Raw genomic sequence first — 25,008 nt, 5'->3', positions numbered from 1 at the left:
GCCATCTGAAGGCAATTACAGAAGTGGGCGTGACCCTGATCCATCTGTCTTATACTGGAATCATTACACCTGCCCTCAATGTGATCATTGATTTTTATGAGATTTGAAAAGCTCACAAGCGCAATCAGTACATCGACTGTAGGTGGTATATTTCAGCTTGATGTATGCCCAGTGTTTGATTACACTCAATATTGGCATCACCTTGTATTTCTTATGTATTTACAATTAAGTATTAGTTACGGCTTGTGATCCAATGAATAAATTGAGTCCATAGATTGCACATGTAATTCATGGAAACTGTGACCTGTCACACTATCGCCAGTTTTCATGATAAAATATCTTTGGGTGATATATTTGAAATTAATTCTTATCATTTTACAAAAATGGGGTTTACAAAGCATACAGTACATAGCGTAAGTAGAATGACAATGAACCAGGAGATGCTCAGAAATAACTCAACAACTTGACTGCAAATCAAAAGATAATTGGGGAAGTTCCATAAGAATAATGCAAAACGTTCCCCACAACACATTCAAATGGGCAGTAGCAAAGCTGCATTGGAGCAGAAAGACTCAATGACACCACATAAGGTTCTCTTTTAAAAAAAAGAAATTCTGGCCTAATTCTGTACACGCATAAACACCGAGTGACCTATTTTTTAAATTACCTTCGCGATAACCCCTTATATTGACATGGGAGGATTAACAGCATGCAAATATTCCCTAAGATATGCATTATCTATTCAACCTCTGCTTCACAGGTTACTCAAGACAAAGGATGGGGGACTGACGCAGCTCTCATCAGCAACACTGCAGGTTCACTGGGGTCACTGCTGCATGTCAAGCTGAACCATACTTATCAGCTAAGCAGGTGAAGATCCCTTCCCAGGTTTCCCCATCTTTCAGTAAAAAAAAAAAAGGTCACCTACCTCTGTGCTGGAGTGGGTTTCACCAGCATCCTGGAGTCCAAACCCTCTCTCACATCTTCATCTGTTACCTGCCCCTGGTACCCCCTTAAGGAAAAGCAGCAAAACAGATTAATCAATTTAAAAACTACACGTTCTTCAACCGTGTTAACAAAACACGATGGCAGTCATCATTAGGTTATCAGAAAACATTAAGATTCCGGATTTATTTACAGCCATTACAACACAAAACCCCTTGCAAAATTTTCTGACTCAGTTCATGCTCTGGAAGAGTTGCACTCACTGCAAGAGTTTTGCAGTCCCAAGCAACGCTATTTACAGTGAAATAGACTTTTGTTCTAGTGCACGTTGATAGACACTCAAGTTACAATACAGAAGATAATTGTATGAACCTTGAAGGAGAGAAATAATCAAATATGCTTCATTGCTGAATAAGTGTAAGTCTAATAAAATAGATTTGCATATGTTTTTATTAGAAGTGTTTGCTGGCAAGACCATGCTGTTTATTTGACCATGGCTGGATTGTAAACATTAATGTTGCCCAACCCTGATATTGTCAATTGCTCGTATGTGTTTACTTGGGAAGTAAATGGTTTGGCACATCCACTACTTCAAAATGGTGAAGAGGGACAATGTAGGACATGGATGCACAGACTGAGGGAGTTCTGGGGAGAGGTATAAAAAATTGAAAACTGTAAATTAATGGCGTGGTTCTAGAAAGAAATTAGTCTATGAGAGAAAGGGGAAGGTGATATACATTTAAAGATAGTCTTGGCTTCTTAGAGTCCGCGATTCCCAGGAAAAGGACTGAAGTAGAAAGGTCTACATAGTTCCTTATCCACCTGTCAATGATCTACCTGACTTGGAGAGATCTTTGATCTTTATTGCTCTGACCTGTTCTCTGGAACAGGTAGCGAGTCTTCATCCTGTTTTGCCTATGTAAATGGCAGTGCGTTTTCTGACAGAGTTGCAGTAAATGAGATTACCAGAAACATGTGATGCTCTCTGAAATGCCCAATGGGGTCATGTATACAGTACGTATGCTACTGGACCATGAGACATTGAGCCTGGGGATAGAAAGAGGGTTTAGGAAGAAGGTTATATTTGGAATACTTTTGTTAGGCTCAATAAATCTTCATTTGAAAATGTTATGTATGACTTGCCTAATTACCCAAATCTACGCAGGCCTATAAAATCTCAGTTCCCCATCCTTAGTCTTCCGTCTAGCTTCTCATTCTTTTGAGCCTTTAGCTAAATCATTGTTCTTTTTCACAGTTTTGTCTTGCAAATGCTTAGAGCACAACCCTGGGAATCCAAAAAAGGAAATTAATGATTCACAGCACAAGCTAAAGCACCAAGCAGTTGAACCCACCTACACAAATGTAAATCCCACTCAATCTGACCGAGTTACAGCCTGCTAGGTTTCTGCAGTACAGGAACCTTCCGGAAATTAGCTTTTTATTGCATCAAATAATACCAGCTTCAAGCTTAAAAAGTATTCTTACTACCAATTTTTTCTTAAATAGCCACAAGGCACAAACCTACGCAATAGCAACCATGCGAAACAAGTCACAAGACCTAACAATGTTGCCACGAGATTGACCAATGAAAATTACAATGAGGGTAACCTCAGAGGTCTTAAGGAATCCGTATGCTGCCTAAACAAGTCATAATAGACTACCAGTAAATTACATGGTGGTTGGAATTCATTTCTAAGACATTTTCCAAGCGCCCTGCTGCAGGTCTACATATCTTGTCTAAGATTCAACAGCAAGCACTTTCTTGTTGGTACATTGCTGAGCCTCTTCCAAGTTTATAACAGAACATGTTCTAAAAAAAATGGACAGCATGATGCTGCAGTACTTAGCATTCATGTCTCGCAACGCTGGGGCCCTGGGTTCAATCCCTGACCTGGGCAGCTACCTGTATGGAGTTTGTATGTTCTCCCTGTGATTACATGGGTTTCCTACAGGTGCTCTGGTTTCCTCCCAAAGTCCAAAGACCTACTTATAGGTTAATTAGCTTCTGGGAAAATTGGCCCTGGTGCAAGTGTGCATGTCTGTGCCCTACAACGGGCTGGGTGTACTCCACCTTGTGCACATTGCTTGCCAATAAACATTAGAAAATTAAGAATGTTTTTTTTTTAAATCTCTGACTAACCAGATTGAGACTACGTTAAAATAAACGAAGAAGGAAAATGGGAACATGAAGCAGGGGATTGGAGCTGTCTGCATGCTACGACAGCTACTAACTGAACTATGTAGCAGCACTCATCAGTTCCAGTACCTTCAACAGGAGAGCCCATTTTCAGTTATTGGTGCAGGTGCTGGGACTAAGCCTGAAAAAGGAGTCTTATTTAGCATTCTTCTATCATGGGGCACGTGACAAAGAACAGTCTATTCATCCTCACCCAACCAAAAAAAATCCACACAACAGCTGATGCACATATTCACAACATATTCCTTAATTCCTCAGTTTGCCAATGACTCACGGCAGGGAATAGAGCTGCAGCGTCCTGTGAAACATCACAGCCAAGGCAATATTGTATTCCACTAAAACAGATCAATCCCTGTGGATTTGGACAGTGCAATGAAGTGGGCAGATGACCTCTAAAGCAACCCACAGAAGAGTGCTGAGGGATTAATAAAAGTATTAAAACAACCAAAGTATCCAAAAGTAACTTTAAATATCCTCCGATCTTGGAATCTTCAGATGACTGGCATCTGTTTATACAACTATGTACTTTACACCTCAGGCTTTCAACAAAGGGAAACCACAACAAGCAGCATGCCGGTGCCGTGGCCTTCAGTGCTGTGAAAGCAGCAATGCCGCCCTGCGTTCATTTCCTGGGGTGCTATCAGCGTGAGGTTTGGATGTTCTCCTCATGTTCTGGTGGGTTTCCTCCCATAATCCAAATCCATAAATTAATCGAGTTCCGGAAAAAACTAACCCTGGCGCAAGTGTGTTTGTGTCTGTCTGTCCTTCTGATGGACTGGTATCCTGTCCAGGTTATATCTTCCCTTGCGTCCACTGCTTGCCCGGATAGACTCTGGCGCCCCCATCCTCTTATTGAGGGAAGCATTACCACCTTATGTGTCAACTCCATGCAATATCATCCTGAAATCCTTATATCTTCGAAACTACGTTTTGTCAGCAGAGTCGCTTTTTTTTTTAATTCTTCTGACATTTACAGCTGCCAGCGACATTGACATGAACAAAGAAGCTGAAGGCTGCACTGTGAAAAAGACTGCTAGGGCCAGAAGACATTTCGGGCACTCTGAACAATGCCATTCTCTCCCTCTTCCCTTCTTTTAAGAAAAAGAAACAGGTGCTAGAGGGATTTAGCAGACCAGGAGTTCCTAGAGAAGCACTGATGAAGTGCATCTTAGCGAAGATATGAGCAGTAACGCTCTAAATTTTCCATCTAGCACCAATCCTGAACTAAGTGTAACAGCTGGCAAACCAGAGTAAAATCACTGGTGACAATTTTTCACTAACATGTTTTCCAGTGGGGCTGCAATACCTGGAGATACGAGGAATAAAAAGCTGCTGCTGGGAACCTTGGTTGTGTCATTAGCTAACACTGACCAGAACGGTACCTGTGCAAGAATTTAGTGTGAATTTGTGTAACAAAGTAGCATCAATAAAATAAAACAAATAAATGCATAATTTACCACTTGGACCGGAAGTCCATCAATCATACTTGTACATTTTAACACTGGGGTATAGATGTACTGAATACAGAACTAACCCACTGTTCAGTGAAAACACAGTATATGCTACTGGCTACTTTGACAACTTCATGAAAAGCAAGTTTTGCAATTGTGTCAGAAACTTAATTTTTCCTCTCTCTGCAGTTTTCAATGTACAAGACATCCATTTGTAACAGGTTATAGTTCCTCATCAAAATTTACTGCAGGAATTCCTAAGCACTTGTGACAGTATTTTCTGCTTCTTCCACTAAAAGCTACAGCTTTTTTTCGGTTCTCTGCCCTTTGCACAATTCAATTCCCCCTTTCGCAGCACTTCCTACAGATTTCATTTCTCGTTATTCCGTAGGTCAGCAATATTTTCTGGAGAAGGGTGAGATGGCAAAGGGGGTGGGGGGGTATGACAGGATTTGCAAGCTCAATTAAAGTTTTCTGATATTTATTCAGCAATAATCAGAAAATTATACACGTTGGCAATACTTTATGAGCAAACAGTTGTGAAAAATACCTTTGAACACATACCTATTCAATAAATGTCATAATCCAATGTTTTCATAATATCTAAATAAGGCACCTACCATCAGAACATGCACCTTGAGACTGCAGTGCTTATTTTTTAGGTCACCGAATCAAGCGTTATTTTATCGTGTTATGTTTTGTTACTACATTGTTAGGAGTATAGGACCTGATGCCTTGTTTTCTACCCAAGCCTAACTGAATACTGCCGTAGCTGAGCAGCTCAAAAGATCTACAGCTCTTAAAGGACACCCATGAGCAACTGTGACAATACAGCAGATCTCCTCCAGCTGATGCCCCCTCTTCAGTAGGCTCTGTGCTGCCAATGGGTGCAGAGCTGGGAAGAGGAAAGCACGTGTACATACAGCCCACAGCTCTAGCAGTGAGCCAAGCACACTAACAACCGATTCTTCTAAACCAATACTGGAGCAAAAACAAAACTGTCGATTCCAAATTTTAAAAAATAATTTTAGAGCCCAAAAAAATTTCAGTTAATTTCATGCAAAATCAGATTAAGGAACTGTGGCTCCAGCAGTTCTCAGTATTAGCAACAGAAAGGTCAGTACTAATAGTGTAATTAAATTGTGAAAAATAAAAGACCACAAAGCCAATGAAAAAGCCCCACATCAGGAACTATTAAAAGCCCTATAAGCCTTTTGTTTCCAGAAAGCTTTGACTACAGGTCTCAAAGAATAAACTGAAGGCCATTTCCCAAAAGAGATAAACACACAGAGAACCTGTGAACCCATGCCTTGTAATTAAAGATGACATCATAAGCCCTTTAATACAATGGAGTGCCTGTTTCAAAAGAGGTCGCAGACACCAATTTTGTGCTTCGTGCTTTGCCAGTAATGTGGGGGGGGATGAGGCTCAGACCAGGGGCAGGATGGAGCCACTCCACCTGCAATCAGAAGTACAGAGGTGTAGTCAACCTTTAAAATAGCTTCAAGAACATTGTGGTTTACAATATCCATACATATTGTCATAGATTTAACCATTCTGGAATGCATTATCTCACATTAGATGATGGAATTTTTACCTCAGCAATGACCTAGAATACAGCCGTAGTTAGCAAGTTCAGAAGTCTGTGGCTGCTATGCAAAACAGCCCAGGAGCAGACTGTAAGCTACTGTACATCCTTCTTCCTGTTCAGTACATTTTAATGCATATCAACAGACTTAGTGCTCCACCTTCATACCAAGCTGCATGTTCTCTTCGCAGATCGTCAGAAGAACTGCACTTGTGCATATGCAAGAATAAACCTACTGGAAAAAAAAAAATCATTCATTTTCAATTAAGCATTATTTCAAAATAGTCCTGACTATCCATGAGCAGGAATAATATATTCACTCTATGTAGAATTAAAAAAAAAACAGTACATAATTAAGTTCTAGTTGAAACTACGTTCAAACATCAATCTCTCGAGCGCATCTGGTAAAGAAAACAAGCATGCTTAACTTACACCTATATAAACACAATAAACCCATATTCACAGGGACAGGGTTCTTAAGCTGCATAGTCTAACAAAACCTAAAATATATTTCATCACGTCATTTTCCTCATCCTCCTCTGGATCACCCATGTGGCAATTCCAGATAACAGAAGGATCGTGACAGCTGAACATTCAACCCTACAACTGTTGTTCTGTACTGCTGATGCTGCGAGATCACCGTTCGGAAACAAAAACAGTAAAAAGCAAAGAGCCAAGAGATATCATTGGTTTTTATTGCTGCAAATACAATAAAGAATTATCCTGGCATGTTTTTCCACTATGTTCAAAGTAACTCAAGTGTATGATAGTCAGACAGGAATGGTCAATTAGATGTCACAAAAACATACGGTACAATGCCAAAAACCTTTATATCCAATTTTTCCAAAAACATACATGCACAGAGGGATGTTTCATTTGATGCTTTGTATACTTAAAAACCCTACAAAAGATCCAATCTAAATATTCCAATCTATTTGCTCAAAAGTCTTACAAAAAATGTATATCACTCTGCGTCTCCCTATTTCTAGGTTTCTGCTCTATTAGCACAACACAGAATGAAAATGCAAGGCCTGAGACAAGCACACAATAGGATATGTGAAAGCTTCAAACCTCCCCTTTCCTTTGAGAAGACACTCTGCAAGGCTAATATTCTAAATAGTGGATCAGAAGATTAAAAAATTGTAATGGTTTGCTGTTCTCAGCGCCTGGCATACAAATAGAACTCAAGGAGTCCCTCCCCCCCAAAAAAAATGTATGGCAATGCAACTGTTGCATAACTTAATTATTTTTGTGTAACAAAATAGTGAAGTGCATCAGGATAATGGAATCATATACCAAATTCAAATTAAAACCAGACCCACACTAATAAAAGCCTGGGAGAACTTATGAAAGCAAAATCCCCCCCCATTAAAAAATGTACCTGAAAGAGTCTCCAAATTAGTTTGATAATTGCAGTTAATTAAATATGCATTAAATGCAGCTCTTATTCAAAACCATGTCACATCTTTCAGATGTTAGATAATCATTTTTAAATGACCTATTTAACAGTAAAGGCAAGTTATTTAAGAAAATTGCAGTGTATTGTAAAAGGCTGAAAGTGCCTTGCAAAACATTTTTAGATTTTATTGATAGAGGAAAGGTACTGGATGTAGCACATATTTTAATTATGAGGGAGATTCAGAAATTCTTCTGCTGGCTTTTATACACAGCTTACATTGCACCAAATGATTTCAAAACTACAGAACAGTCTCATCATAAGTTGACAATATTGTTAGATTCCTCTGTCACAACATTCTACAGTTTTTAGTATAACACACTCTTATTCCAACCAAGGACAAATGTATCCCTTTCTCAGACTGAAGGTCTCTGATGTAGTTCAAGGTCCTTCTGAGCACAGCATTTTTTTAAAAAGCACATTTACTGGCAAGCAAACAGACTAATTACTTTGGTGCAGACAACAGTCTACATCAGCTCAAGAAGAAGAAAACAAATGTGTACTCTAATCTAATTTAGTGTTTGTCTTGCTCACAGACAAACATTTAGCAAAATGCTTATTCACTTGTCTCAAGACTGTACTTACAAGGTTTCAACCTTCAAAACTTCCAAACTTAAAATTACTAATTTGAGTTACATAGGAAGTCACTTAAAAGTTGAAAAATTTGAATTAAGGAACTACCAGTTACATCTGTTAAGATCTAACTGTATGGCAGAACCCAGTCTATATAAACAGTAAGCAAATGAGCCTCAATGGCAATTTTAATGAAATATTTTGGGAAAGGGCTGGGGCAAACAGAGGTATTATATCTTGGTTTTTGGGCAAGTTCTTAAATCCACACTACAGAATTCAAAGATTCCATCACAGTTATTGCAACAGATGAAGATTCAACCTTTGGGTCACAGGCAAATCCAAATCAGATTACAAAATCCAGATGAGTTGTGTCAAATGATCATATTTTGTAACTGGGAGCCTTTTCAAAAAGACTGATAAATACGATCACCGAAGAATAGGTCACTCTACAGCTGAAGAGAGACATCAGTGTAATCAGTGGGTATGGGGCACAGCACCGGTCACTGTCCTTCTTAAACCAAAACTAGCACAAAAGTCAGTCTACTAGACAGGGCAGAATAACAGCTGTATTATGCTGTGTACAGTGCATTTCAACCCAAGCAGTACACCACAGTGCTTTGAAGAAACTCCACAGCTGAGACAACTAGCTTGTTATTTTTCTTGGGAGCACATACTCTTTAGGTGCCTCAATCTGTCCAACACCATCAGCTGACTGTGACCAGGACTCCAAGGACCAATGCAGGATTCTTCAAGACTCCTCTACTGAAGCTTCTCTTTAATGTTTTGTCTGCTAGTGGTATCATTAGCTTTCCCGGGCATACCCATGTACTGTACTGCTCCTCACCTGCCACTACACAAGGACATATTTAACCTACCAAAGACACATCTGAAAAAAACCCTCCCCAACAAAACCTCAATACAAACTCCACCTGGGCATCACTGGACGTAAACAATTACCACATTATACAGCCTACCCAACAAGCGATCCACTCAGAATCGCTTTAGGACTGGATGTGGTCCATGTCTTGCCAACCTCAATAGATGGGGAATCAGTGAAATCCATCTTTAATCCTGTGGGACTTAGTACAATATGCAGCACATCCTAGAGGAAAGCCAATCCAGAGATTCAGTGGAGGACAACTCACCCTTAACACACCTGGACAAGATGAATTCACTTGGCTCCGAGACTTTGCATTTGTTAAAAAAAAAAGACTGCTGCATTGGAGTCAAAAGCCAGGCAAGTTTCTTTGGCTTGTCTTGGTCCAAGGACCCCCGGTGTTAAAAATCCTTCAGTATGCAGTGTTATCAATTGCATCTTAGGTCCAGAATTAGGGGCTATGAAAATGGAGATGGTTCAAAGTGAAAACAAATCGCCAGCGCATCACTGTTCGTATATTGTCCACAAATGGCAAGCAACTCTTCTAATTGTGCAATAACCGTTCTTAAAGGTCCCCATGGAGTCAGCTTCAACCACGTAGCTTAGGGTGGACTGCAGACATCCAGTCTCCCATGTAGAATTTCTACTGTTGGCCCTAGGCCCTTGTATTCCTCCGGATCTTAAAATAATCTTATAGGGTAAGAATCCCGAAAGGTATTGAACACCTAAATTAAGTACCAACAAATTCTGTTCCTTTAGTCTAGTGTTCCTTTAGTCCAGTGGTCTGTAGTACCAATTAACTTCAACACTTTCTGGAGGCCTTAAGCCTGCTGGATACTAGCCCTTGAGGATGTATCTACAGTATGCTTTAATTAAGCCTTTTGTAGTCTGAGCATGATGTTCCCTTCATGTCTTGTTGCTGTCCTTTGTACTGCCTCCAGAACAGTAGCAATAGTTAAGAGGCACTTTGATTCCATGCCACTGTGAGACTTTAAACATTCTGTTCGGTAATAATAATTGCTTACACTTAAATATCGCTTTTTTGGACACTCCACTCAAAGCATTTTACAGGTAATGGGGACTTCCCTCCACCACCAGCAATGTGCAGCATGTGTCCTTAAGGACAAGTCTAATGCTGTGGGTTTTCCTATATTCACTAAATATAATTTAATATACAGAACAATAAGTCAATTCTACTGTAACATTTAACACAACAGAAAAAAGAACATATATTAAAGCAAAATGCAGAAACAACAGTTTCATGCTAGGTGGCACGGTGGTGCAGTGGTCATCACTGCTGCCTCGCAGAGTGGGCACCCTGGGCTCCTGTGTTTCAGGTGCTCCAGTTTCCTCCCACAGCCCAAACACATACAGTACTGGTAGGATAATTTGCTTCCAGGCAAACAGGCCCTGGTGTAAGTATGTCTGTGTGTGTCCTGCAATGGACTGGTGTTGTTTCCCCATCCAGAGTGTATACTGCCTTGCACCCCTTGCTTGCCAGGCTCCCCCAAGTTCCTGAGCTGAAAGGCATGAAGCTATTCCATCCGCCCATCATCTAACTGCTTCTTTTAGGGAACAATATATTCTGTCAGAAATAGAGAAATTAAAATCATAGTTTTTTTTTAACCTTAAATACATAAGAAATAGTTTAAGCATCATGACAAATTCTGCAATTTCTTAAGTTTGATATAGTGCTCTAATTGTTTTGCATTAACCTGTGAGAAAGCGTTTATTATCTGATACGTTTAACTTGTGCAGTTCATTTAAAAAAAAAACATCTGAAATCTCGCTTGCGGGCTTCAAAGTGCATTGCTAGAACTACTGCAGAGGAGCACTTTCAATTTAAATTACTAGAAGGTATATAAACAGCCATTGCAGGCCCAATTTAAAGAGTTATTTAACGGTTTAAAAAAATATTGTGCTATATCTTTGCTCAGGATAAATTAAGCGAGAAGGGCAGGATTAGCTTGTGTCACCCTCGTTTTCTCCAAGTAACAAATCCAAGAAAAGGAATCATGAAGCTACTTAAAATAGTAAGTCGGGGGTTCACAACGTTTCTGGTGACTCAAAGGCCTGCTGGTCTTCTTTCTATCAAGCTCATTACTCGATTAACATAACTGAAATAACTAGATTAAAATGTTTTTATCTCTACTCGGAATTAGGAGCACTTCGAATTACGTACAATCGAAACACTAGTTTAAAGTTAACGTCCAACATGTTTAGGTCTCAAGAGCCCAAACTAATACCATTATGATAGTTAAGAGTTCAATTACGTAAGAGCTAGGCCGAAAATAAAGCTAGAAAACGCGGGTATCCCTTGACCAGAGATGGGAACCCCTGAAACAGACTATTAAGCGAAAAATTCTAAGGGACCTAAAAAATTAAACTGACAAGCAGATAAACCACACAATTAGAGTAATGAACGATGTTAAGCATACACAGACAAGCTGCCTGTGTAAAGTGTTACTTTGGAATGAGAGGCGAATGTCTGCACCAACTCTCCTGGAAAAAAAAAAAGCTAATTAAGGAATTCTGAACGTGTGCGGTCTTGCAGGAAAGAATTCGCTTGTACTCAGGATTTCCTATGCGGAGCTTATTCAGTCTGGCTGTTCCACTGTACCTAGTTTTGACTAACAAAAAGTAACGCGAAGCATCAGCCCATTTCTTTAAAAAGTTCCACCTTCTCCGTTTAAAACAAGCAGGTTTACCGTGAAAACAAAAGGCTCGTTTGGAGTGCTTTATTGTGCTTTTTAACTCTCGAATAAAGAGAACAAGAGCGTCACCCACTTCGCGACCAGTAACAACAGGGTCTCCTCCACTAACCATGTACTGAAGAGTGGCCTCGGTAAAAAGGCAACACATTAATCAACAAATGGTACTTTTTAACACAGCATAACTTACTACGTCTGCACGTTGCTTCGTTTCAGTGTATTTTATTAAGTCTCATCGGATCAAGACGACAGACAAATAATCTTCAATTAAGTCCATACGAATAGGAAACACAAATGTACGGGTTTCTGTGCACTAATCCAAACAAAAGTAAGTTCAACAAAAGGAAAAGCGTTTAGCGTTCCGTTATTAAGGTCACTGTGAATAAAAACCTTTTAAACTGCGGGGAATCCGTAATATAATGCATAATACCATGGGTTTTGCCGTTTAACTTGACCCGAAAAATGTTTTGTATCCTATCGTCTTGGTGAGACAGAGAATTTACATTTGTGAACTGATTGCATCTCCCCCATCCCAAGAAAAAAAAAGGTATATAGTTAACGGTAAAAAAAAAAAAGATTTCGGAAGTCTACTGTACCTTTGTTGCAGATCATTCCCGAAGTGAAATAAGAAATCCAGTTCATAGTAATGTCCATAGATAAAAGTACTGAAGGTAAAAAAGGCAGCCCCCAAAACAAACACACACTTCCATCGGCAGTTCGGCATCCTTGATCTACGAATGGAAGCAACAAATCCTACTGGTCACGCTTGCCTTTTGAGCTTTTTACCTGTAGAAACCAGATAACCTCCGCAGCCGCTTTACACACAGACATTATTGCCATGCGAAATCTGCTCTCATTTGCCTGCTTCCTCCCTTTTCTAGTGTCCTGCACGCTTTCCCGTATCTGCACACACTTCGTTTCAGCTGAATCCAGTTCTCAGTAGATGCGTCCATGAAGTAGATGGTGTGTTTCCCCTCGGTGATTTAGAAAACGGGCTGCAAGTTACTCTCATATTCCCGACGTGCGCGTTTTCTCAGATGTATAACGCTCCTGAGCTTAAAACTGTAGCCAGACCAGCGATTTTATCCGCTTTTTAAAAGTTGTGACAGTTTTATTATTTGTTTTGGTATTCTTTGTTGCTCCAACGACCCTTTTCTTTGCTACTCTTTTCGACGATTTGGTAAACTGGGGGTAACAAATGTACCAGTATTTGCTTTGTATTCGATTTTTGGTCTGAAAACGAAGACAAATGTGTAATACAAAATGGAAGATGCCACATGATTGATTAAACCTGAAATCAGTGAAATTAGTGACAGACTGAGAACTACAGAAATGTGAAATAACGTGATAATTAGAACGTTGACATACAGTAGCACTAGTTGGCGCCGTTGCCTCGGGGCTCTTGGGTCGATTTCGCCCTTGGGCACACTCTGTGTGGAGCGTGCATGTTCTGTTGTCTTACCGCAGTCCAACAATATAGATATAACTGTGTGTGTCCTGCCCATTGTCTGCCGGATTAGGCTCCAGCTCACGCAAACAGGTGTTGGACAAAGCGGTTATTTAAAATGATTGAGTGGAGTTACTAAACAAGACAGCAAGGGAAATTAATGACTGTATAACACCACCATAGCCTGCAACTCACAACTAGCAACCCGCTGAAGCTCAGCAAGTGTGAGCCTGGCCAGTACTTGGATGGAAGACCTCCTGGGAAAGCTAAGGTCGCTACTGGGATAGGTGTCCTAATACCTAATACCCCAACGTGGTGATGGGGATACTGTACTGTAAAAAAGGCGCTTTCCTTCGGGTGAGACATAAAACCGAGGTCCTGACTTTCCGTGGTAATTAAAAATCCAAGTTCAAGTATATTGTCATTATACTCATATACAGGTATATGGTATAACGGAATGCTATTTAGCTAGCTCTCAGACGATAAGTAGTACAAAAAAACAAAACAATACAATTGTATAATAAAAGAAAGACAGAGACAACAGGCAGTGTGCAAAACAACAAAAGGTAACAGGTAATATGCAAAACAACATCAGATGTGCAAAAACATGCATCAACAGAATGAAATAAAGGATAGAAAATTATGGGGAGTGAGCTTTATGACATGTAAGGTAGAGGTAGATTTCAACGTGTGTTTGAGTTTTTGGTAATAAAGAAGGCACTGTGAGGGTCAGATCGTAGGTGAGAGAGGCTGGGAGTTTAATAGTTTGATAGTGCAGGGGTAAAACAAATCCCTCGATGTTTCTCAAAAAGAGTAGGGGTGTTACCCCTGTGTCCTGGCCAGATCTTCCCCTGGCCTTTACCAGTCATGGCCTTCTAATACTCCCCATCTCTGAACTGATAGAAAATGATATTATTATTACTACATTGTAGATAAATGGTGTAAAAACGTCGCAGATTTAGGTAGTAATTTCTCACTTCTATACCATATCAGCTAGGTACCTGTGGAGCTGCACTCAGGTGGGAACTGCACATCAGTGGTTGGACGAGTGCTCCCCCCAATACCAAATGTTCTTTGGGATTGTTTGGCTTCTATATAAATGCAAGGAATATTTTTTTTTGTTATGATAAGTGGTGAAAACCCACTGAGCCTATGAGCAAATACCTGTCAGTAGGATCAGGTTATCTTGATTTTAGTATCCTATGTATACATAAATTCTGTTGCCACACACAACAATGTGAAGAATTCTAATGCTATAAAAGACCTTGTTTACAGACATACCATGATGATTATCTGGCTTAGCAGACTTATGTACTGTAGCATTTAAAGTACAAAACAGGAGGTGGTAAGCCCGGTGATGACTGAAGGTTGGACTTTAAAGGTGTTGTCTTGCTGAAGCCAATATTGCAGCTTAGAAACATGATGTAAACATGTAACCTGCTGCTTAGCAGTCACTGTGCTTCATACCAACAGCCACATGTTATTTTTACCATTTTGCTAATAATTGCTACTGTAAGTACATGTTTAGAATCCTCTGTCCACATTCAGCAAAATTATGTGTCTCTGCAGAACTCATCTGTTCTAAAAGCATTATCTGCTATTGCAAATATATTTTTTGTTACAAGGTAAAAATATGTCAATAAACAAAAAAAACAGTAGTGAGAGAAAAGCAAAATAAAGAGTTGTGTGATCTAATTACCAATCAATATTTTGAGCAGTGACTTATTGTTTTGCATGCCTGTCTTGTCATATGACAAAACTATTTGCATATTTCAGAGACTGCATGGCTTGCAATGCATCCCTTAGAGAATGCAAACAAGACAACATTTCCTAGTAAAACAGAAGATGTGCATAGCATATGATTCAAATGATTGTCATATGATAATTAAAAGCGGTGAGGCAGATTCTTGCTGAGAAGCTGCTTCGGTCTTAACTTGCTTATAAAACTCAGGACATGTTTAATGTGGATCTTGCTTTTAAAATGTAAAGGGGAATAAAATGTGAAACCAGATGTATTGGATTATTTCATATAAATGTATTAATTCCTGCATTTATAGGAATTAAGTAAATGAATTTTAAAAAATTGCCCAATGTCTGACCAAAATATATAAGAAGGCCACTTCTAAATCTTCTATAGGTCTTGCTCTCTGCCTAAATAGAACATTTAAACTCTTGAGCTTAAAATATCTTTTCATACTACTATCAATTGGTTACTATCAATGGCCAGACTTCAGGAGAAGATGGTAAGACAGCTGGAGAGGTCAGAGGGAGAATTTCACTGGCTTATAAACTGAGTGAAAGAAGACTTCTCCTGTTAGAAAGAATAAGTGAGTCTTAAGGGTAACCTAGCAACCGGAATGATTCAAGTCTGGTCTGCAGCAGAAGGCCTAAACATTTAGCCAATCATCCAGAATCTGTTTACTCATTTTTTGTCTAGCTTTGCTGAGCTTTCCCAACTTCACGTCCAATTCACATCAGCTGGAATTCTCTTCAATTCATCATTTATGAGGCCCCCTTGGTCCGTACACTGATCTAATTCAAGATAAAGGAAGCAACAAGTGGCTGCTGTTGTCCTAGAGATTTTTGTCACACCCAAAAGAATTTATGCAGGAGTTTGAAATGGAGTGGGATTCTCAGTGCTACTTTAATCTTAACTGATTCAGGACGGTGGGAGTATTTAATAAATAAAAGTGCCAGATCTGGCCTGTACAAAATCAATTCCAACAGCCAGGAAACAAAGACGGGGAATTTGTATGCTTTGCAATGTTACAGGAAGCCCTACTGTGCATGAAACTAACACAGCCATGTTTGTTTACAGCCAAATTAACTAGCTGTAAGGTTCAGGGTTAATATGATGTACGCCTAAGATGCAGTCTGGAGCTGAGAGTTGTGCTGACATATCTCACCACCAAGACACCTGACTGCAGTTTTCTATGGTCCTCTTGTAAATCCTACAAAACTCCATTCCAGAGCACAGTATTGTCTAAAATCTGCAATGTTCTAAACGCATAGGAGCAAAGGGGGCTATTGACTTTTCAGTCTATGTTACGACCCCAAGTGTCTAGGGGAAAGGGGTGTAACATTTAGGATAATTCTTCTGGAAGCAGGTGGGTTTTGGTGAGGGACTAGGAAACGTGATAACAAGGGTAAGGAACTAGAGTGGTACCAAGGAAAAGAAAAGAAAAAAAATGGACCTGGCTAGGAAAGTGAGGGAAAGCTAACCTGACTGCAAAAGAAAACCTGAAACACACGGTCTTCGGCATCTTCAACACCCTAACTAACCTCCCCTGACTACCCAAAACCATACAAGACAAATGGCACTCACCTGTACTAAACTAGTGTTACTACTAATACAAAGTCAACTAAGTGTGTAAAGTGTACCCAACAACCTAAACTAACCTTATACACAAAAGTTCACACAAAAACACAAGTGAACCAGGAATACAAATAAGGGAGAACAGGAGTAATCGACAGGAACAGGGTACAAAAGAACACAAAAGTTGAACATGTAACATGTTAGGGCAAGGTAATGGCAAAACAAGGATAAACAAACAAAAGTACAAAGAAACTAACAGAAAACCAACAAAACAACAAAGCCAAAGCAATAACCAGAACAAAACAGGACCGAAGTCAAACGAAAGGCCTCTCCTTCCTGAAAACCTCCATGTTATATACTGAATAAAATGTAGTCTGATTAGCTGAGAGCTGATTGATGATGACATCATACTGAAACAGTGGTGTAATGGTGGGCCAATGGGGGAGGGAGAACATTCAAGGGTCAGCAGTGTGGAACATAACAACAAAAACACTCAGACCACACACTGGGATGTAACAGTCTACTACTGATGATCCTCAGCAAGGCCCTTTAGTAGAACACGTATCATCAAGCCATTGCTGTCATAATGCTACTTTCACACACCCTCTTTATCTAAGACACCGGTTTCGTTTTTCTTCCATGTGTCAGAAGATAGAATGGAAATATGCATGTTATTTGCTTTGTTCTTTAAACACCGCATACGGAATACTCTTCCTGGCTAAGGAGATGTGGCAGGTGATAAAAGGAAGATCGAAATTGATTTATGTTTTCAGAAAGATCTGGCAGATAACATCCTTATAAACAAAAGTAATATAATATTAAGTAGCAATTATACAGTGCAACCACCTGGAATGGGAAACTTGTTATAAATAAAAAGGGTATTTCATGGTATTTTATGGGTTGCAGCCCCTATAAATCATAAAATTGCATGCCCTCTGTTGTTTTATGCTCACGTGTAAACTCAGGAAAACTTAATGCCAGCTATGATTACTTTTCTTGGCACATTATGAGGCACTGAGTGAATAGAGTTGGACAAGATGGCAAAGGACACATCAGAATGTCAACACATCAGAAATAATTAGTCCAACATTAATTATGGGTTTATGAGCCACACAACAAAAACAGAAACCACACTGCCTGATTCAATTTTGCTGAATCATGCTCAGTTTCTATTTGCAGCACCTGTATTCTCTAGTGTAGGAACTAATTGCGTTTAGTGCTCAAACTTAAATTCTCAATGTACCTGTAACCTAAAACATCTCTAATGGTAGATACTGCACTAGTTTATATTTACATTTCAATCTATTTTAGTTAAAAACTAATAAGTGTCTTCTCAGACTTTCTTACTCTCCCGGGTCACTATATTTCAGAATCACAGAAAGAGGAGACATGGCCATGGAACCATTATTAAAAACAATCAGTAAACTCACAATGTCACATCCAGAGTTCAGTGCTATAATTTTTCAAAATAATACCATCAATGTCAAAGTATTTCCGACCCCCAGGCTGGGTACAACTCTTCAGTGTTACGTTCCACATCCCGCTTTAGAGGGCGCTCCTACCCCCTTTCTGTTATGATTAGTTTTTATTATTTCCTGGTGCGTCTCGTTTGAATTTTGGTTAAAAGCCTAGCGTCTCTGCAATTCCGGGCTCAATATTGGAAGATGGACGCCATAAGTCTGGCTTATTCCCCGGGCTCAATGGTAGCCCGAAGGCAGGCAGGCAGGCAGGCAGGCAGGCAGGCCGGCCGGCCGGCCTTATTCTCCGGCGTCCTGACCGTCTGGTCCTGTTATGTTTTTAGTTCCGGTTCCTATTTTTAACTGTTTGTCTTGGATGGATCTCCCGGCCTTTGGACCAGGGGCGTAGCCAGGAATTGATTTTTGGGTGGTTCTGTGCAAAAGTGGGAGGCCCGGGCTCTAACTGACCGTCCTGTCAGCATAGGGGCACCCCTCCAATTTACAATGCAATCCTCGAGCGGTATAATCAAACAGTAGAATTACCGGAAACATACATACATATATACTCTCTCACTCTCTCTCTCTCTCTCACACACACACAGTTACGTAACAATTCCCTAGGCTGCCGAACGCTATTGTGCCACGGCGGACACGCACAAAAAAACAACCAGTGCCTACCTCTGTTGTGAGGTTTTGGCCTTCTAGACCAGACGCAGGCGTCGGGGCTTGAAATTGAATATGGCAATAATCTTGTCACTGTCTAGAGAGTCGGCAAATTCCCGTTCAAATGACAGCTAGTTTGCAAAGGTCTCTCATAGGGGGACTTTGTCTTGAGCTTAAGAAAAGCTGCAAGAGCTCATTTTCACTTGTTGCTTGTACTAGTTCTAAGTATTGCGTATGCCTGCTTTTAGATTGTTCAGTAGTTTTACAAGTTACTCTGAAGTTAATATTTTATTGCAAAACGCAAGATACAAAATCCGTCCGAAATATTGTATTTAAAATGCAAAGGAACAAGTAATAGGTTTATTCCATGCTGAAAAAAAGAAGAAAGAGAACACAACGTTTCGGCCGTGGAGCCTTCTTCAGGTGTGAGCTTTCTCTTTCTTCTTTTTTTCAGCATGGAATAAACCTATTACTTGTTCCTTTGCAGCCTACGCATGCTGACGCAGCTACCCACTTGTATTTAAAATACCATGCAGGGTTTACCTAGAGCTTCGTGAAGTTGCCCCCCCCCCCCTACAGGCAACACAAACGAAACCCGTTTCATTGTACAATTGAAAGTAACGTTTGTGCTGCTTTCGTTCCCGAGATATAGCGCCTTGATTTTCCGGTGATCACGTGACCATGCGCGGTGACTTTGACCTCCAGTGACCCCGTCTGCAGAGATCAAGCGTCTGTTACCGGTGCGAGAGTAACAGTTCTTCATTTGTGTTCCTCTGTTTGCCTGGGTGGGGGGTGGCGGTGGATTTTGCATTTAATACCAGTGTCTTCTGTGCGTTTGTGTGAGCAGGAAAATTAAATTTGTCACGAATATCACATACCCGAATCAGAAGAGTTGCGGGTGTAGTCTCAAAAAACGAACACTAGCAAACAATTGCATGTTCTTACCAAGAGGCTAATGAGCACGTCGTAATACTTCGTAGCGGTGTGCTTTTTAAAAACAAATCTGAAGAAGTGATCAGTTTCTCACTGTCTCCTTCTTAAACACGCGCACCAAGGGAAGTGTAAAGATTCAACCCGTCAGTCCAGCCCCGTGTTCAAAAAGGCTTGAATTTGCAACTTTACGAACAAGACCAGTGTTTATTTTTTATGCAAAGCACATTCATTAACGTGAAAAGGAACCAGGGTGTTTTAAGGGGCACTACCTACAAGGTTGTCGCGGGTAGTAAATGACACATCCGAGAAGCAACACTGGAAAGTCCACCGTCTCACACCTGCGGACCGCGGCAATATTGGAAACATATTTTTTATTTTCACATAACAGAAGTGAACATATATCTGAATTCTTTAATAAACTGTCATTATCCACGTGTTTGTATTTACAGGGGTCTTATGCGCAAACATGAAGCGATGAGCTCACAGTCGTTTTATCTTTGTGTCTCCGGCCAGTCCTTGGTGTAGAGTACAGCGTGAGGGCACACCTGCTCTCTGAAGACACAGATATGGGTGCCTGTGTTAGATCCTCAGGTGAAGTCGAGTCTTCTGCAGTCTGCAATGTAATGACCCAGAAATGTTTGCTTGTCCTGTTCCATGAAGTTGCCCACCCGCACGTCGAACAGCACAAACAACGAAACTCACCGCAATCGGTTTGTGTCGCTGTAAGTAGCATTTGTGCTGCTTTCGTTTCCGAGATATAGCGCCTTGTTTTTTCGGGTAATCAAGTGACTATCTACAAGGAAGTTTGCAGGTACCAACAAACTCGGTACTTGAACTCCTGATTGTGATGAAAACAATGGGGGCAATTTGTTTTCCGAGTCTGTCTGGTCGGGTGGGGTGGATGTTTCAATATATTTCAATATAGCGCCTTCTTTTCCTGGCTGTGACGTACAAAACAGCAAAGTCACGACCACCAGATCTTTCAGTTGTGATCATTTGATCAGTTGACCCCAGACTTTGCAGCCTTTACACGAATAAACAGTCTTACATTTAGGGAGGAGTAACTATGTTAGTACATTGGGTTAGGTGTTGTCGTTTAATTTTTAACTATGTTCTCGAAAATGTATTGCTTGTGTACTCCTTTCATTGGTGAAGAGACACCAGTTTCCAAATTACCGCTGGTACAACACGAGAGCCCATATTCACATTTTTAGGTATTAGTTTCAAGATCGATATAATTTAACAATTAAAAACAAAATTGAAAGCACGAGCATCAAAATATAATGATCATAGACTTGACATTTCTATTTATTTTTGAAGTACAAAGCAGAAGGTGTTTCCTCTACCTTAAATATACGATTAAAATTGTTCAAAATACCATGTATTCATTACAGAAAGCAGCGGAGACAGTTATATTGCAAATAAAAATGTATTTTTTTCGAAGAGTACGGGAGATTGTGAATCAAAAAAGACGTTAAAAAATAAGCCGATGTAGTTATTTTGCAAATAAGTAAAGCATTTTAAAAATAGATTCTCATTGACAGTAAATTGTTAACAAGCCGATCCACCTGGCGCTGCTAGCTTGAACAGCTCTCAGACCCGTGATTGGCTAAACCCCCGAACAGCTCGGGCCGCGATTGGGTGAAGAGTGAGAATCGATACTCTGATTGGGTAAAGCGCCACAGCGAAAGTTCCGAGGAAATGTAGATACACAGGTGATGGATGTTCTTCTTGGTCCAAATACTGTAGCCCCGGTTAACGGTGTGTGCTGTATGAGCACGCTGGATATTCACTAACACATCCATTGGTTTCAAATTACTAATCAATCTAAGAGAAGTCGCACTGAGGTCAAAACTGAATAGCAGACAAAGAATGTCATAACATCCAAAGCGCGTTCACGACTCCAATAGTATGTTACGATGGGAGTGTGCGCATCACGATCACACCCCGATACCCATTGCGACTGGCGCATCAGTCATGGCGCCACTGTCGGAACATTAAGTCCATATATCGTGATATGACATACCCCGACAAAACGCCCCTCCCCCCCATGTCGCGACATGAAGCCCGCATATCGCGATATGAAAAATGCCCCGCGCCTATGTCGCGACATGAAGCCCGCATATCGCGATATGAAAAATGCCCCCGCGCCTATGTCGCGACATGAAGCCCGCATATCGCGATATGAAATATCCCGGCAAAAATGCCCCCACCCATGCCGCGACATGGAGCCCGCATATCGTGATATGGCGTACTCCCCCCAACAAAATGCCCCACCCCGTGTCGCGATACGAAAGGCCCTATATCGCGATATGACATGCCCCCCCCCCCCATGTCGCCACATGGAGTCCATATATGTTTTAATAGGACATACTCTGACAGGATATGTTGACCCCCATGTCGCGACATGTCCAATCTGGGAATATAATGTCCTGATATGAGACCTTTGTTGCGACAGCAGTGCCAGGGTGGCATGGAATCAAGGCGCCAGTCGTGATATACACTGCCGCGATATACATGCGATATACATGGGGTCCCTATCATGAAATGCTGCCGAGGTCTTGACGTGATGGTATCCCACAGTTACGCGTTTGGCAACAGCGTGTCACGGTAGGGAAAGAAAAGGAAAACGTGCCTTAGAGAATAAAAAACATAGATATTACAAGCACGGTGATTTTACGTACATTACAACCACAGGCTTATGTCATAGCTGGTTAACTTGTTGGCATGCGTCATGTCTTAGTATTATTCACATGTAAGGAGGCTCATTTGTTTATGGATATTGTCTTTAAAATGTTAAAGGTACGAGCTAAACTGGAACAGAGCGCTTGAACTCGGCAGACGGGGTCACTGGAGGTCAAAGTCATCATGCATGGTCATGTGATCACCGGGAAAACAAGGCGTTATATCTCGGGAACGAAAGCAGCAAACGTAACACTTACGAATGAGACCGGTTTGGTTTCCCTACGACATTGTAGGGGGGCTGAGTGACGTCACGACCCCTAAAAAAACAAGGCGCTATATCTCGGAAACGAAAGCAGCACAAACGCTATTTTCAACGGCACAAATCGGCACAAACATAGCACGAACGAATGAGATGGTTTTAATCGTTTATGCTGTCTGCAACTTCACGGAGCTTTTACCTTGCCTTTAAATATTCAGCGGACTTGAGCACATTATACCCAAAGAACGTGCACGCACGTATGGGTTTCAGAGGCTGGAGTAAATGCATCGCCCCAAGGGTAATATCGAGTGAGGCGCCACGAGAATAAAAACTGCGAAGGTATTAAAATATTAAGTTCTGAAGATCTTCTTTGATCCTTCATGATGCTTTTAAACTTGTATGAAACCCACGAAATTAGTATTCTATTTTCGATGCCAGAAGACACCTAATTTGGTCATTCGTGACTTCCCACAAGACTTAACACTGAACTGTTATAGTCGCACTACAGTGGTAACCAATTCATCGTACCTTTAATTGCAAGAATGGTCTGCTAATAAAAGTGTCAAATACATACTTTGGATGTATTTTAGCTCTGTAAACGTCGTTCAATTAAAAATACTGCAGGGCATTTAGAGGCGATCTGAATAGTTATCTGTAAAATGCACACGCGCATCTATCCGTCAATATTATCTTAATGTTATTCACGCATTCCAAAACTTGTAATTTGTTTACCGGAGAAATTTTAGAATCTCTTCGTGCTCAACTCCTACAAGTCGAGCATGTATCGAGCTGCTACAAGCAAACGCGTGCACGTTGTATTCGGGAAGCCAGGCTGTACTCCTTAAAGCCCAAGATGCCTGTAGGATCTCATGTGTCTTATTTGTTTCGGGAGTGGTCTGGTCACCTACATGCGGCTTTTTGAAAAACGTAGATATATGCATTTTTTTGCCATGTTGGCTAATAAACCAAAACCTAGCGCTAGATAGCTCTAAGAGAGTCTGACAACAACGATAGCCAAGTAGGCTACGGCTACGCATGCACCGTGTATCTTATTGGTTACAAAAGATAAAGCGAGCCAATAGCAAATCATGGGAAAAAAATCGAACACGTAACATTAAAAAGCAAATCCCGTAACGCAAACAAGGGGGAAAAAATCTTAAATTACTTTGGACTGATTTGGTAGGCCTAGGGTCAACCCAGGCTACTCCCCTGATTTGGACTACGGACTGCGCCTCGACTTCCCGTTTTGGACTTCCTCGGACTTGGTTGCTTCGGCATTCCCCCCCGTGCACCTGATCACTACAGTCACTGCCCCCTGTCTATTAACCCATCATAACCCCGCTAGACCTTCCTCAGTTGTCCCTCTCTTGCCATTTCCGGATTATACCTTCTGACTCCCGTGAAGTGCATTTAATAACGCACTTCACGGGAGTCAGATCCGGCTTCCGTGACATTCATCTTATGTCACTCTCTTCGAAAACCTCTTTAAATATTTAATTCCATGTTTCCTACGTGACCCTGCTGAAGTCCAACAACCATTTCATTGCGGGCGTCACTTGGAAATTTGTCCCACCCAAATCAGCCTTGTTTTTTTTTTATTTCCTTGACGTATTGTTCTTTTGTTTATGCAGTCTCAGTATGTGAACTTTTTTATCCTGATTCTGTTGCAACACTGTTATGCCATTCAAAATACCAAAGTAATTACTGAAATGTCTCCAATGAACTGTGGTCACTTCTATGACAACTCTACAGTATAGGAAGGCATTGATAAAGTAATTTCACAACTGTGTCAACAGTGTGCAGTGCCAGCTCATATCCAAGAATAATGTCTTGGTCTGAATGTATGATATTGTTCATTTTCAAGAATTGGGAATATAGTTTTAAAGCAAGCCAAATGTAGTATTGGAAATGTTTTAACAGCACTACAATTATTAAACTATTTACAGCACTACCACATGTCATTCAGTAACGGTTTATCCATTTCAGGGTCATGATGACCCAGAGACTAGTTTTATATAAGGAGATGTATGTTCCACTTTCATTATAAACTCAAATCCCCATTCTACTAGAGCACTATGAAAGCAGAGGTATCTTAACAGTGCTTCATTGTCACATTTACAGCCAATATTGAACATCGTATGCAAAATAAAATTGAGTAACACATCAAATTTGTTCTGATCAAAACCCCAAAAGTCAGACGATGAGTGATTTCAATCGGGAAAAGACCAAATTTTATCATGACATGATTCCACACTATTTTCAAAGAGGACTGTGTAACTTCTGGATGGTAACTGAGAATAACTGAATAACTGAGAGTTGGTATAGATTAAATTTGTCATCTCAGAATTCTACTTCTCAAACAAAACCATCTTGATGTTTGCAAAGCTAATCAGAAACATGTTTTACTCCCCTACCTCTACATACAGTAATCAGTAGTCTACCATGTCTCA

The 25,008-nt window shown here is 40.5% G+C and overlaps 1 protein-coding gene across 2 annotated transcripts in view; it reads right to left on the bottom strand.

Moving 5' to 3' along the window:
- Window positions 1–18,246, bottom strand: part of st6galnac2 (ST6 (alpha-N-acetyl-neuraminyl-2,3-beta-galactosyl-1,3)-N-acetylgalactosaminide alpha-2,6-sialyltransferase 2) — a 29,677-nt gene extending 11,431 nt beyond the window's left edge. The window contains exons 1-2 of one of the 2 annotated variants that reach the window (XM_088927730.1): window positions 17,992–18,246; window positions 929–1,012 (exon numbers count right to left, since the gene is read on the bottom strand). In XM_088927730.1, coding sequence (XP_088783856.1) covers window positions 929–957 — 29 coding nt within the window. In that variant the 5' untranslated portion in view covers window positions 958–1,012; window positions 17,992–18,246. Of the gene's footprint in view, window positions 1–928; window positions 1,013–12,394; window positions 12,822–17,991 lie in introns of those variants that run through there. The other variant, XM_088927729.1, reaches the window with a different exon arrangement.
- Window positions 18,247–25,008: the final 6,762 nt, after the last annotated feature.

This window comes from Atractosteus spatula, chromosome 11 (genome assembly GCF_055471065.1).
Source record: "Atractosteus spatula isolate fAtrSpa1 chromosome 11, fAtrSpa1.hap1, whole genome shotgun sequence".
Taxonomy (NCBI): domain Eukaryota; kingdom Metazoa; phylum Chordata; class Actinopteri; order Semionotiformes; family Lepisosteidae; genus Atractosteus; species Atractosteus spatula.
The sequence above is the reverse complement of the archived record's forward strand: the minus strand, read 5'-3'. Positions and strand labels throughout refer to the sequence as shown.